General features: G+C 48.8%; 1 protein-coding gene across 1 annotated transcript in view; it reads left to right on the top strand.

The window, feature by feature from the left end:
- Positions 1 to 12,098, top strand: part of LOC144488207 (uncharacterized) — a gene marked incomplete at its 3' end in the record, with an annotated part of 74,033 nt that extends 61,935 nt beyond the window's left edge. Inside the window, exons 10-12 of the mRNA XM_078206234.1 lie at positions 3,903 to 4,042; positions 8,877 to 9,071; positions 11,927 to 12,098. Coding sequence (XP_078062360.1) covers positions 3,903 to 4,042; positions 8,877 to 9,071; positions 11,927 to 12,098 — 507 coding nt within the window. The remainder of the gene's footprint in view (positions 1 to 3,902; positions 4,043 to 8,876; positions 9,072 to 11,926) is intronic.
- Positions 12,099 to 12,522: the final 424 nt, after the last annotated feature.

Here is a 12,522-nt window from a genome sequence, read left to right as displayed (position 1 = left end):
GGCCAAATGGCCTCCTTCTGCACTGTAGGATTCTATGATCCTGCCAACTGACCTAACCAACTCTCCCAGTGCAGTACTGAGGGAGCTCTGCACTGTTGGAGTCAGTGCAGTACTGAGGGAGCTCTGCACTGTTGGACTTGCTGTCTTTTGGAATGAGATGTTAAGTGAGGTCCCACCTGCCCATCCAGGTGGATGTAAAATCTTGTGACAGAGTTCTGAAGGTGAGCAGGGGAGCTCTGTCCCGTGCCCTGGACAGGATTTATTCCTCAAACATAAACCAGGTATTGTGGCCATTATCACACCCCTGGTTGTGGGATCTTGCTGTGTGTAAATTGGCTGCATTACAGCAGTGGCTACATTTCAGAAAATATTTCATTGGCATTTGGTGACAAGATTGTGAAAGACATCATAAAAATGCAAGTTACCTGACAAGATTCACTTAACCCCTTTGACCAGATCCAGGTTAGATTTACAGGATGTTTCCAGGACGAATGGGCCTGAGTTATAGGGAGCGGTCGGCCAGGCTAGGACTTTATTCCTTGGAACTTAGTAGAATGAGGGGTGACCTTTTTGAGGTGAATAAAATCATGAAGGGCACGGATAGGATGAACGCACATCGTCTTCTTCCCAGGGAAGGCAAATTGAAAACTAGAGGGCATTGGTTTAAGGTGAGAGGGCAAAGATTTAAAACGGACCCGAGGGGCAACTTCTTCACACAGAGGATGGGGCGTGGATGGAATGAGCTCCCAGAGAAAGTGGTTGAGGCAGGTACAATAGCAACATTTAAAAAGCATTTGGATAAGTACATGGATAGGAAAGGATTGGAGGGATATGGGCCAAACGTGGGCAGTTGGGACTAGCATGGACCGGTTGGGCCGAAGGGCCTGTTCCCATGCTGTATTGCTCTATGACTCTGCAATACTAAATATAATAACAGCGGCACAATCACATTGACCCAGCACTGAGTATCCATCACACGTGAGGAAGCTCCTTGGTCTATCGTTCTAGGCATTGCCTCTGAGATGAGGTTTTGAATCCGTTCCAGATTAATTCCCTGCTTTCTTTCAATTGAAGTTTCTCAATTCTCTTTGTAATGTTGACGGCCTCTCCTGTAGTGAAGAGTTTGTGTCTCGGGACCACAACTTCACAATGAAGATGCTGAGGGTATGAAGAAGAATCTTGTGAGACGCTTTCAGACAAATGGAATTTGCTTTTGACCCAAGCTGCTGGTATCGGAGGATTTTGTGACTGTAATGGACGATGTTTCTGTTCCGTAAAGGTGTCAAAGGAAATGGGATTTAGATGCAAATCAGCTCTGACCGACTTGATTGGCGGAGCAGACTCCAGGAGTTGAATAGTTCCTGTTATGTTTGTCGAAACATTTCATCCAAATAGGAATCAAAGAATAATAGGGAACGACCTATGAAATTGACTGTAAGTGAATTACGGTGGCGCAGTGGTTGGCACTGCTGCCTCACAGCGCCAGGGACCCGGGTTCGATTCCCGGCTTAGGTCACCTGTCTGCACATTCTCCCCGTGTCTGCGTGGGTTTCCTCCGGGTGCTCCGGTTTCCTCCCACAGTCTGAAAGACGTGCTGGTTAGGTGCATTGGGCCGTGCTAAATTCTCCCTCAGTGTACCCGAACAGGTGGCGGAGTGTGGCGATTCAGGGATTTTCACAGTAACTTCATTGCAGTGTTAATGTAAGCCCACTTGTGACACTAATAAATAAACTTTTAAAAGAGAGATGGTTAGATTGAGGGACGTGGGGCAGAAGGTAGGTGGCCTGGATTTAAGAATGAAGTGAGAATCCAATCCTGGGTTGGTGGGATGACATTACGATTAGAATCTCAGGGAGGGTCAGTATCGCTCTGACTCTCACACAGAAGTGAGTTACACAACTCACTGAGATCTGTGTTTGGAACAACAATCATTCGTAGGACTGACCCAAGTCCACACACCAATAAACAACAGCTCGATTGTAGAATGGAAACTCTACCACTCCCCTGAGTTTGATTAATGCACAATCCCAAGTGTAATCAGCTGATCTTGACTTGACCAATAGCAGCAGAATTGAGAATGAGAACAGGGCAAGATTAATATTTCTGATTGCTCTCCAGTGACATCAAGCTGATACTCGGCCTGACAACTGGGTTGAGCTGTAAGGCATCACAAGGTTGAATAGTCCATTACCACTCACTATCTCGTTTCACTCACAGTAAGGGGCTGCAATTGGTTGAGGCACAAGGCCAGTAGTCCACAGTAAAACCAATCCCAGGAGAAAGTTAGGAATGGAGGGGAAGGAATGTGACTCATGATTCTAAAATTCAAATGTTTTCAAAGACCTCCGTACCTCTGTAACCTCTTCCAGCCTCACCGCCCTCTGAGATATGGAGGGCTCCTCGCGCTTTGGCCTCATCCATCTCCCCCTTTACCATCACTGTGCCATTGGCGGCTGTGCCTTCAGCTGCCTGGGCCCTAAACTCTGGCATTCCCTCCCCAAACCTCTCCAACTCTCCACCCCTCACTCCTCCTTGAGGAGCTTTTTAAAAGCTGCCTCTTTGACTTGTCCAAATATCTCTTTATGTGGTGAAATGTTGTGTGATAATTACTCCTCTGAGGCACACTGGAATGTTTTTCCCTCATTAAAGGTGCTATATAAATGCAAGTGGTTGTTTGAGGTAACAGGTAAGTGTTTGTTCAGCTCAGTGGACAGCATTCTCGCCTTTGAATCTGATGGTGGTGAGGTCACATTTCACGCCAGAGAATTGAGTCCATAATCCAGGTCAACACTGCAGTACCACAGTGAGTGCTGCACTGTCAGAGGTGCCACTTTTCAGATGATATGTTAAACTAGAGCTTCCACTGCTTGTTCCAGTGTTTCAAAGAGCTCTTAAAAGGTACAGGGTCAGCAGAGATGGAGAGCACAGTGTGATCTCCTGGTGTCCTGGCCAACGTTCCTTAGTCCAGCAACCCAGTGCCAAACACATTAACTGATCAGTTGCTCTGACTAATTCAGGGGTGTGACATGAATTGAATCATAGAATCCCTACAGCACAGAAAGAGGCCATTCGGCCCATTGAGCGTGTACCGACCACAATCCCACCCAGGCCCTACTCCCGTAACTCCACACATTTACCCTGCTAATTCCCCTGACACTAAAGGTTAATTTAGCATGGCCAATGAACCTAACTCGCACGTCTTTGGACTGTGGGAGGAAACCAGAGCACCTGGAGGAAACCCACGCAGACATGGGGAGAACGTGCAAACTCCTCACAGGCAGTTACCCGAGGCTGGAATTGAACCTGGGACCCTGCTGCTGTGAGGCAGCAGTGCTAACCACTGTGCCACCAATGAGATGTGATGTAAAATACAACTTTCTCCGGTTAAAATTTTGGTCTGAATCACAGAATGTTCCAGAATGGAAGCATGCCATTCAGCCCATCAAATCAGAGCTACTGTTTTTCTTCACAAGGCACCCAGTTTAATCCCCTTCTTCCCCCCTCCGGTTCCACAACACTTCAACACCCTACCCAGTTGATGCACCATCAGTCAAGCAAAGACTAGTTTGTATGCAAGAACAAATAGGCTTTTATTAGCAAAAGACTTGGAGCACACCCATGCCGATGAACTGGTCCAGAGACTGAGGCAGGGGGTGGGGAGCAGTCACCTTTATACCTGGACCAGGGGGGGGGGAGGGGTCCCGGGCAGGGCCGGCAGGGTCGTGTCCAGGCATGTCACACACACACAGGTTTACCACACCAGTCTAATCCCTCTCGAACCTATCCACTGACCCTGTTGTCTTTCACAACCCTCTTCCCAATTCATCTCATTAAAATACAGCAGCTCAGTTCATGATGTATCCATCAGGTTGCTCACTCCTTGCACCTTTCTGCTTGTTCAGGTGAAGACTGTTCCAGAAGGAGGTCAGAATGAAATGGAGCCAGTCCAGTACTTGGATAAACCAGCCAATGGTATCAGTGTGATGAGCGCCAATGAGTATAATTCACAGCCAGCTCCTTATAATGTGGAAAGTCAAAATCAGTAAGTGTCAAGTGTAACCAAATGATGCAAATTAATAATCTTGTAACACAGAAGGAGGCTGTTCGGCCCATCATGTGGCACAGCGCCAGGGACCCGGGTTCACTTCCGGCCTCGGGTCACTGTCTGTGTGGAGTCTGCACGTTCTCCCCGTGTCTGCGTGGGTTTCCTCCGGGTGCTCCAGTTTCCTCCCACATTCTAAAAGATGTGCAGTTTAGGGGGATTGGCTGTGCTAAATTACCCCTTAGTGTCAGGGGGATTACCAGGGTAAATACGTGGGGTTACGGGGATAGGGCCTGGGGGCATTGTGGTCGATGTTGGCTCGATGGGCCGAATGGCCTCCTTCTGCATTGTAGGGATACTATGCCTGTACTGACTCTTTGGTAGAGCTATCCAGTTAAGCCTACTTCATAAAATCGAATTATAGAATCCCCACAGTGCAGAAGGAGGCCATTCGACCCATCAAGTCTGCACCATTTCTCCGACAGAGCATCTTACCCAGTCCCAATTGCTGCCCTATCCCCGTAACCCCATGCTTTTATCCTATTAATCCTCCTAACCTATACATCCTAGGACCCTAAGGGGCAATCTGGAATGGCCAATCCACCTAACCTGCACATCTTTGTACTGTGGGAGGAAACCCGAGCACCCAAGGCCAGAATTGAACCCGGGTCCTTGGCGCTGTGAGGCAGCCATGCTAACCACTGTGCCACCGTGCTGCCCTTAATTCTTGTTATTCAACGCTCTTCTTAATAATTCAGAGCTCTTTCCCCATAGCCCTGGACATTATTCCCCCTTCAAGTATAGGTAGTAAATTGGATTAGACATTGGCTCAATGGAAGAATACAGTAAGAAGTCTCACAACACCAGGTTAAAGTCCAACAGGTTTATTTGGTAGCAAACGCCACTAGCTTTCAGAGCGCTGCTCCTTCGTCAGATGGAGTGGAAATCAATGGAAGAAGCCAGAGAGTGGTAGTTGAGGATTGCTTCTCTGAGTGGAGGCCTGTGACTAGTGGTGTGCCGCAGGGATCGGTGTTGGGTCCATTGTTGTTTGTCATCTATATCAATGATCTGGATGATAATGTGGTAAATTGGATCAGCAAATTTGCTGATGATACAAAGATTGGGGGTGTAGTGGACAGTGAGGAAGGTTTTCAAAGCTTGCAGAGGGATTTGGACCAGCTAGAAAAATGGGCTGAAAAATGGCAGATGGGGTTTAATGCAGACAAGTGTGAGGTATTGCACTTTGGAAGGACAAACCAAGGTAGAACATACAAGGTAAATGGTAGGACACTGAAGAGTGCAGTAGAACAGAGGGATCTGAGAATACAGATACATAATTCCCTAAAAGTGGCGTCACAGGTAGATAGGGTCATAAAGAGTGCTTTTGGTACATTGGCCTTTATAAATCAAAGTATTGAGTATAAGAGTTGGAATGTTATGGTGAGGTTATATAAGACATTGGTGAGGCCGAATTTAGAGTATTGTGTGCAGGTTTGGTCACCTAATTACAGGAAGGATATTAATAAGGTTGAAAGAGTGCAGAGAAGGTTTACAAGGATGTTGCCGGGACTTGAGAAACTGAGTTACAGAGAAAGGTTGAATAGGTTAGGACTTTATTCCCTGGAGCGTAGAAGAATGAGGGGAGATTTGATAGAGGTATATAAAATTATGATGGGTATAGATAGAGTGAATGCAAGCAGGCTTTTTCCACTGAGGCTAGGGGAGAAAAAAACTAGAGGACATGGGTTAAGGGGGAAAAGTTTAAAGGGAATATTAGGGGGGGGCTTCTTCACACAGAGAGTGGTGGGAGTGTGGAATGAGCTGCCAGATGAAGTGGTGAATGCGGGCTCACTTTTAACATTTAAGAAAAACTTGGACAGGTACATGGATGAGAGGGGTGTGGCGGGATATGGTCCAGGTGCAGGTCAGTGGGACTCGGCAGAAAAATGGTTCAGCACAGCCAAGAAGGGCCAAAAGGCCTGTTTCTGTGCTGTAATGTTCTATGGTTCTATATTCAACTCCTTTCTGAAAGGAATTATTGAAACTGCTTCCACCACCTTTTGAAATTGTAAAAACTCATTACATCAAGAAAGATTCTCCAAATCTCCCCTCTGACCCTTTTACACAAGGTGTGGGTCGGATGGTGAGGGCAAGACTTTGGATAATTAGTAATAAGGATGGAATTTTAAACTAAGCTCACCTTGTAGTAAACTGATGGGTAGATGACGAATCCTGTACCTGCCCGATTTTACACTCCAATTGAATCAATTTCTCACCTTTTCAACAGATCTATTAAATCCTTATTAAACCTTCTCTGCTCCAAGGAGAACAATCCCAGCTTCTCCAGTCTCTCCACATTAACTGAAGCCCCTCATCCCTGCTCCCATTCCCGTAAATCCCCTCTGCACCGTCTCCAAGGCCTCAACATCCATCCTAAATGTGCCCAGAATTGGACTCAATCCTCCAGCTGGGACTCTCACCAACTTTTACAGATGCACCATAGAAAGCATTCTTTCTGGTTGTATCACAGCTTGGTATGGGCTCCTGCTCTGCCCAAGACTGCAAGAAATTACAAAAGGTCGTGAATGTCGCCCAGTCCATCACGCAAACCAGCCTCCCATCCATTGACTCTGTCTACACTTCCCGCTGCCTTGGCAAAGCAGCCGGCATAATTAAGGACCCCACGCACCCCGGACATTCTCTCTTCCACCTTCTTCCATCGGGAAAAAGATACAAAAGTCTGAGGTCACGTACCAACCGACTCAAGAACAGCTTCTTCCCTGCTGCTGTCAGACTTTTAAATGGACTTTCCTTGCATTAAGTTGATCTTTCTCTACACCCTAGCTATGACTGTAACACTACATTCTGCACCCTCTTCTTTCCTTCTCTATGAATGGTATGTTTTGTCTGTGCAGCGTGCAAGAAACAATACTTTTCACTGTATACTAATACATGTGACAATAATAAATCAAATCAAAATCTGTGTTTTCTGAATGTTCCGTACCTTTGTAGTCTTTGCTTTTCTAACAGTGTTCTCAATTTGTCCTGTCGCCTTCAAAGATGTGCGTCCATACTCAGCTCCCACTCTCCCTGTTCCTGCTCCCTCCGCCCCCCCCCCCGCCCCACCGTTAAAATTGCTCCATTTGTCCAAACCATCTCTCCTCATTCTTTCCTCTGAAACCTTTCACTTCACATTTCCCGGCACCTCAATTTTCCCATTTCTCCGGTATGTTTACAGCTTCCTGAAGTTAATTCCTATCCTTCACACTGTTCTGGTTTGAAATGTTGACCTGTACCCGAGAGTCATCATCAAACACCAAAAAGAGCAAAGCTCTCGACACCGCCCCCTGGGGGAGGTGTGAGTGATTAACCAGATGCAGTTAACAATTTGCTGATATAATGGCACTACGTTGGAAGGACATGATTAGGATATTAAAAAATTCGATAGCTCCTGGAGACTTTTGAGCTCGGCTTACCGAGGCTAGAGGGAATAAAGTGACACACTTGCAAGCTCCTGAAGGAGTGTTTGGCATGTGAATCTGTTGGTGCTTTTATATCACATTCATTTCATATAAAGGTTTATGTTTTATTATCTCACTGATTTCATTTGATTCGACAGATTCTTCAGGGTTTTCTCAAATTAGTATTAGAGTTAGAGAGTGCCTGACAATAATGTATGTCAACTAGTTACAATTTATATCAATGACTTGGATAAACTGCAAACATACGGTTGCTAAGTTTGCTGGTGGCACGATAGGGTAAGAGAGTAAGTTGTGAAGGGGCCGTAAGGAATCTGGAAAGGGATATAAACAGGTTAAGGGATTGGGCAAAAAATTGGCAGATGGAATATAATGTGGGAAAATGTGAGCTTGTCCATTTTGGCAGGCAGAATATGATTTAAATGGAGAGAGATTGCAGTGCTACAGAGGGATCTGGGTGTCCTAGTACATGAATCACAAAGTTAGTCTGCAGGTACAGCAAGTCATTAGGAAAGCAAATGGAACAAGTCAGAAGGTTCTGTTACAGTTGTATAAGGCCTTGGTGAGTCCACGCCTGTATTACTGTGTACAGTTATGATCTCCTTCCTCAAGAAAATATATAATTGTATTGGAAGCAGTTCAGAGAAGATTTACTCAACTGATTCTTAGGATGAAGTTGTTACCTTATGGGGAAAGGTTGGGCCTATACTGATTTGAGTTAAGAAGAGTATAGAGGTGACAATGAAATACATAAGATCCTGAGGAAATTGATAGGCTGAGCGAATGTTTCCTCTTAAGAGAGAAACTAGAATAGGGGACAGCGCTTAAAAATAAAGGTCTCTCATTTAGGAGTGAGATGAGAATTATTTTCTCTGAAGGTCATGAATCTGAGGGTTCCCTTTCCAGAAAACAGTGGAGGCAGAGCTATTGAATATTTTAACGCTGAGTTAGATTCTGGATTGACAAGGGGTCGAAGGTTATAGAGGGTGGAAAGGAAAGGGTTAAGGCCACAATTAGATCAGCCGTGACCTAATCAAATGGTGAAGCAGGATCGAGGGGCCGAACTCCTGCTCCAAATTTGAAGATCCGTATAATACCTCCATTAATGGCAATGGGGATATATAACTGTGCTGTATCAACCTAACCTGCCCCCCCCTCCGCCCCCCCACCCCCCCAGCCAGCAGGGCACAATTCAGGAGAGGGGAACATGAGAAAGAGTGCTGATGATTATCTTTTTCAGTCGAGTCTCTGATGGGGTTTTATAGAATAGGGATCGTCACAATCTTTACCCTGGGGAAATGTACCTGTGTTTATGAAAAGCAGTGACTGTTTTACTCTTTGTGTTTGGTTACCAGGTACCAACCCGACTCCTACCCCTCGAGGAATTTCAGCTCCACTCCATCTGAAGACACAGCAAAGAAGCCTCCAGCCAATCGAAGGAAGAGGAGGAGGAGAAGGGGCAAGTCCGAGATGGAGGAATCTCAATACGAGACTGATTACACAACAGGGGCGGAATCCTGCGATGACATGGATGATGAGGAATGGGAAAGGTGAGTAGCAGATTCCTCGGATAGTCCCAGTGTTGCTGTTGTAGCCGTAAAGCAGCATCTTAAACATAACCTACCTCAGTCTAATCCATGTCGATTACCTGCAGCAGAGCTTTGCACTTCCACAGCTGGGCACAGTGGGTAGAACTCCCTCTCCCTCAGTCACAGGTTCTGAGTCCGAGTTCAGCTCCAGGAAGCTGAGCTGCTAATCCAGACCAGCGCACCCAGTACTGGGGGAATGCTGCATTGTTGAAGGTACAGTCTCTCAGAGATATTTCCCAAGACTCGTCTACCCTGGTGGATATAAAACATTCCAAAGTCTCATTTTGAAGAAGAATTCTCGTTCAAACATCATCACTAAAGCCGATGACCTGACCATTATCACATTGCTGTTTAATGGGATCTTCCTGTGTATAAATTGGCAGCTGCATTTTCCATATGACAACAATGACCATACTTCAAAAAGTACCTCATTGGCTGTGAAACGATCGAGGACCAACTGAGCTCATGAGAGACGCCCTGGAAATAGAAGTTCTTTAGAAAGTGTCACTCCTTGTATGGAGGAGTTCTTACCGATATAAGAAGCTTCATTTCTTTCCAGACAGAAGGTTCCCACCTGTGGCGGTCTGGTCCCTTTAAGGGGGTGATCCATCACAGGTCACATGACTGGGCCAAAACCAATGGAACATGAGCGCACAAACCTGGGCCAATCGGGATTGAATCGCGCATTACCAGGGCTGGGCTTTAGTTAGAGTCAGGACGTTGGAATAGACCTGTACAGCTGTGATGTAAACCCCTTTATCGTATATCGTTCTTCTTATCAATAAATCTTTCAGTCAGTTATTTGGGACATCGAGTCGCCTGGAGTAATTACATTCCCCATATAAATATCATCATTTCAATATCCAGGGTGAAGTTGCCAATTCTGAACATATTCCTGGAGGAACTGTAGCCTCTAATTTAGAATCATGGCTGCGGACAGGTGGGGCCTCGCTTTAATGTCTCATCTGAACAATGGCACCCCCAACAGTGCAGCACACCCTCAGTACTGACCCTCCAACAGTGCAGCACACCCTCAGTACTGACCCTCTGACAGTACGGCACTCCCTCAGTACTGACCCTCTGACAGTGCGGCACTCCCTCAGTACTGACCCTCCAACAGTGCAGCACACCCTCAGTACTGACCCTCTGACAGTACGGCACTCCCTCAGTACTGACCCTCTGACAGTGCGGCACTCCCTCAGTACTGACCCTCTGACAGTGCGGCACTCCCTCAGTACTGACCCTCTGACAGTGCGGCATTCCCTCAGTACTGACCCTCTGACAGTGCAGCACTCCCTCAGTACTGACCCTCCAACAGTGCAGCACACCCTCAGTACTGACCATCTGACAGTGCAGCACTCCCTCAGTACTGACCCTCTGACAGTGCGGCACACCCTCAGTACTGACCCTCTGACAGTGCGGCACACCCTCAGTACTGACCCTCTGACAGTGCGGCACTCCCTCAGTACTGACCCTCCAACAGTGCGGCACTCCCTCAGCACTGACCCTCTGACAGTGCAGCACTCCCTCAGTACTAACCCTCTGACAGTGCAGCACTCCCTCAGTACTGACCCTCTGACAGTGCAGCACTCCCTCAGTACTGACCCTCTGACAGTGCAGCACTCCCTCAGTACTGACCCTCCAACAGTGCAGCACACCCTCAGTACTGACCATCTGACAGTGCAGCACTCCCTCAGTACTGACCCTCTGACAGTGCGGCACACCCTCAGTACTGACCCTCTGACAGTGCGGCACACCCTCAGTACTGACCCTCTGACAGTGCGGCACTCCCTCAGTACTGACCCTCCAACAGTGCGGCACTCCCTCAGCACTGACCCTCTGACAGTGCAGCACTCCCTCAGTACTAACCCTCTGACAGTGCAGCACTCCCTCAGTACTGACCCTCTGACAGTGCGGCACTCCCTCAGTACTGACCCTCTGACAGTGCAGCACTCCCTCAGTACTGACCCTCTGACAGTGCAGCACTCCCTCAGTACTGACCCTCTGACAGTGCGGCACTCCCTCAGTACTGACCCTCTGACAGTGCGGCACTCCCTCAGTACTGACCCTCTGACAGTGCAGCACTCCCTCAGTACTGACCCTCTGACAGTGCGGCGCTCCCTCAGCACTGACCCACTGACAGTGCGGCACTCCCTCAGCACTGACCCTCTGACAGTGCGGCGCTCCCTCAGTACTGACCCTCTGACAGTGCGGCGCTCCCTCAGCACTGACCCTCTGACAGTGCAGCACTCCCTCAATACTGACCCTCTGACAGTGCGGAACTCCCTCAGTACTGACCGTCTGACAGTGCAGCACTCCCTCAATACTGACCCTCTGACAGTGCGGCACTCCCTCAGCACTGACCCTCTGACAGTGCGGCACTCCCTCAGTACTGACCCTCTGACAGTGCAGCACTCCCTCAGTACTGACCCTCTGACAGTGCAGCACTCCCTCAATACTGACCCTCTGACAGTGCGGCACTCCCTCAGTACTGACCCTCTGACAGTGCAGCACTCCCTCAGCACTGACCCTCTGACAGCGCGGCACTCCCTCAGCACTGACCCTCTGACAGTGCAGCGCTCCTCTGGGACACCCTGGGTTTGTGAAAGGCATGAATATATGAAAGCAGATTCTACACAATGTTGAGCCTAACCTCTCCCTTGCTTTGCCTTTGTCCTGTTTGTGGTCAGGATGCTGGGAGATGGTTGTGTGGGGGGAGGTGGCGGTGGCAGGGGGGGAAGTGGCGGTGTGGGGGGAGGGGTGTGGCAACGTTAGGGTGGGTCGTGTTCTAACCCCGTGTCCTCTTGTCTTATCAGCTTGTACCCGCCCATAACCTCTGACCCCATACGACAGGATTACAAGCGGGAGTTTGATGCCGACCATCGGGAATACAAACAGCTCTGTGCCGAAATGGATGAAACCAACAATCAGATCAGTTTCCTGAGCAAGAGGCTGGACGCTCTGACTGAGGAAGACCCCAGCTATCAGGTGCAAAAATCCTCCTCCCTCTGTCGTCCCCCTCCCCATGCCTTCCTTCGCCCACCCTCCCACCCTTACCCTCTCCCCCCACCCTTACCCTCTCCCCCCACCCTTCCCCTCTCCCCCCACCCCACCCTCCCCCTCTCCCCCCACCCCACCCTCCCCCTCTCCCCCCACCCCACCCTTCACCTCTCCCCCCACCCCACCCTTCACCTCTCCCCCCACCCCACCCTTCCCCTCTCCCCCCACCACACCCTTCCCCTCTCCCCCCACCACACCCTTCCCCTCTCCCCCCACCACACCCTTCCCCTCTCCCCCCACCACACCCTTCCCCTCTCCCCCCACCACACCCTTCCCCTCTCCCCCCACCACACCCTTCCCCTCTCCCCCCACCACACCCTTCCCCTCTCCCCCCACCCCACCCCACCCCACC

The sequence above is a fragment of the Mustelus asterias genome, unplaced genomic scaffold (genome assembly GCF_964213995.1).
Source record: "Mustelus asterias unplaced genomic scaffold, sMusAst1.hap1.1 HAP1_SCAFFOLD_1373, whole genome shotgun sequence".
Lineage (NCBI taxonomy): Eukaryota > Metazoa > Chordata > Chondrichthyes > Carcharhiniformes > Triakidae > Mustelus > Mustelus asterias.
Note: the sequence above shows the minus strand (reverse complement) of the source record. Positions and strands in the feature narration are given on the sequence as shown.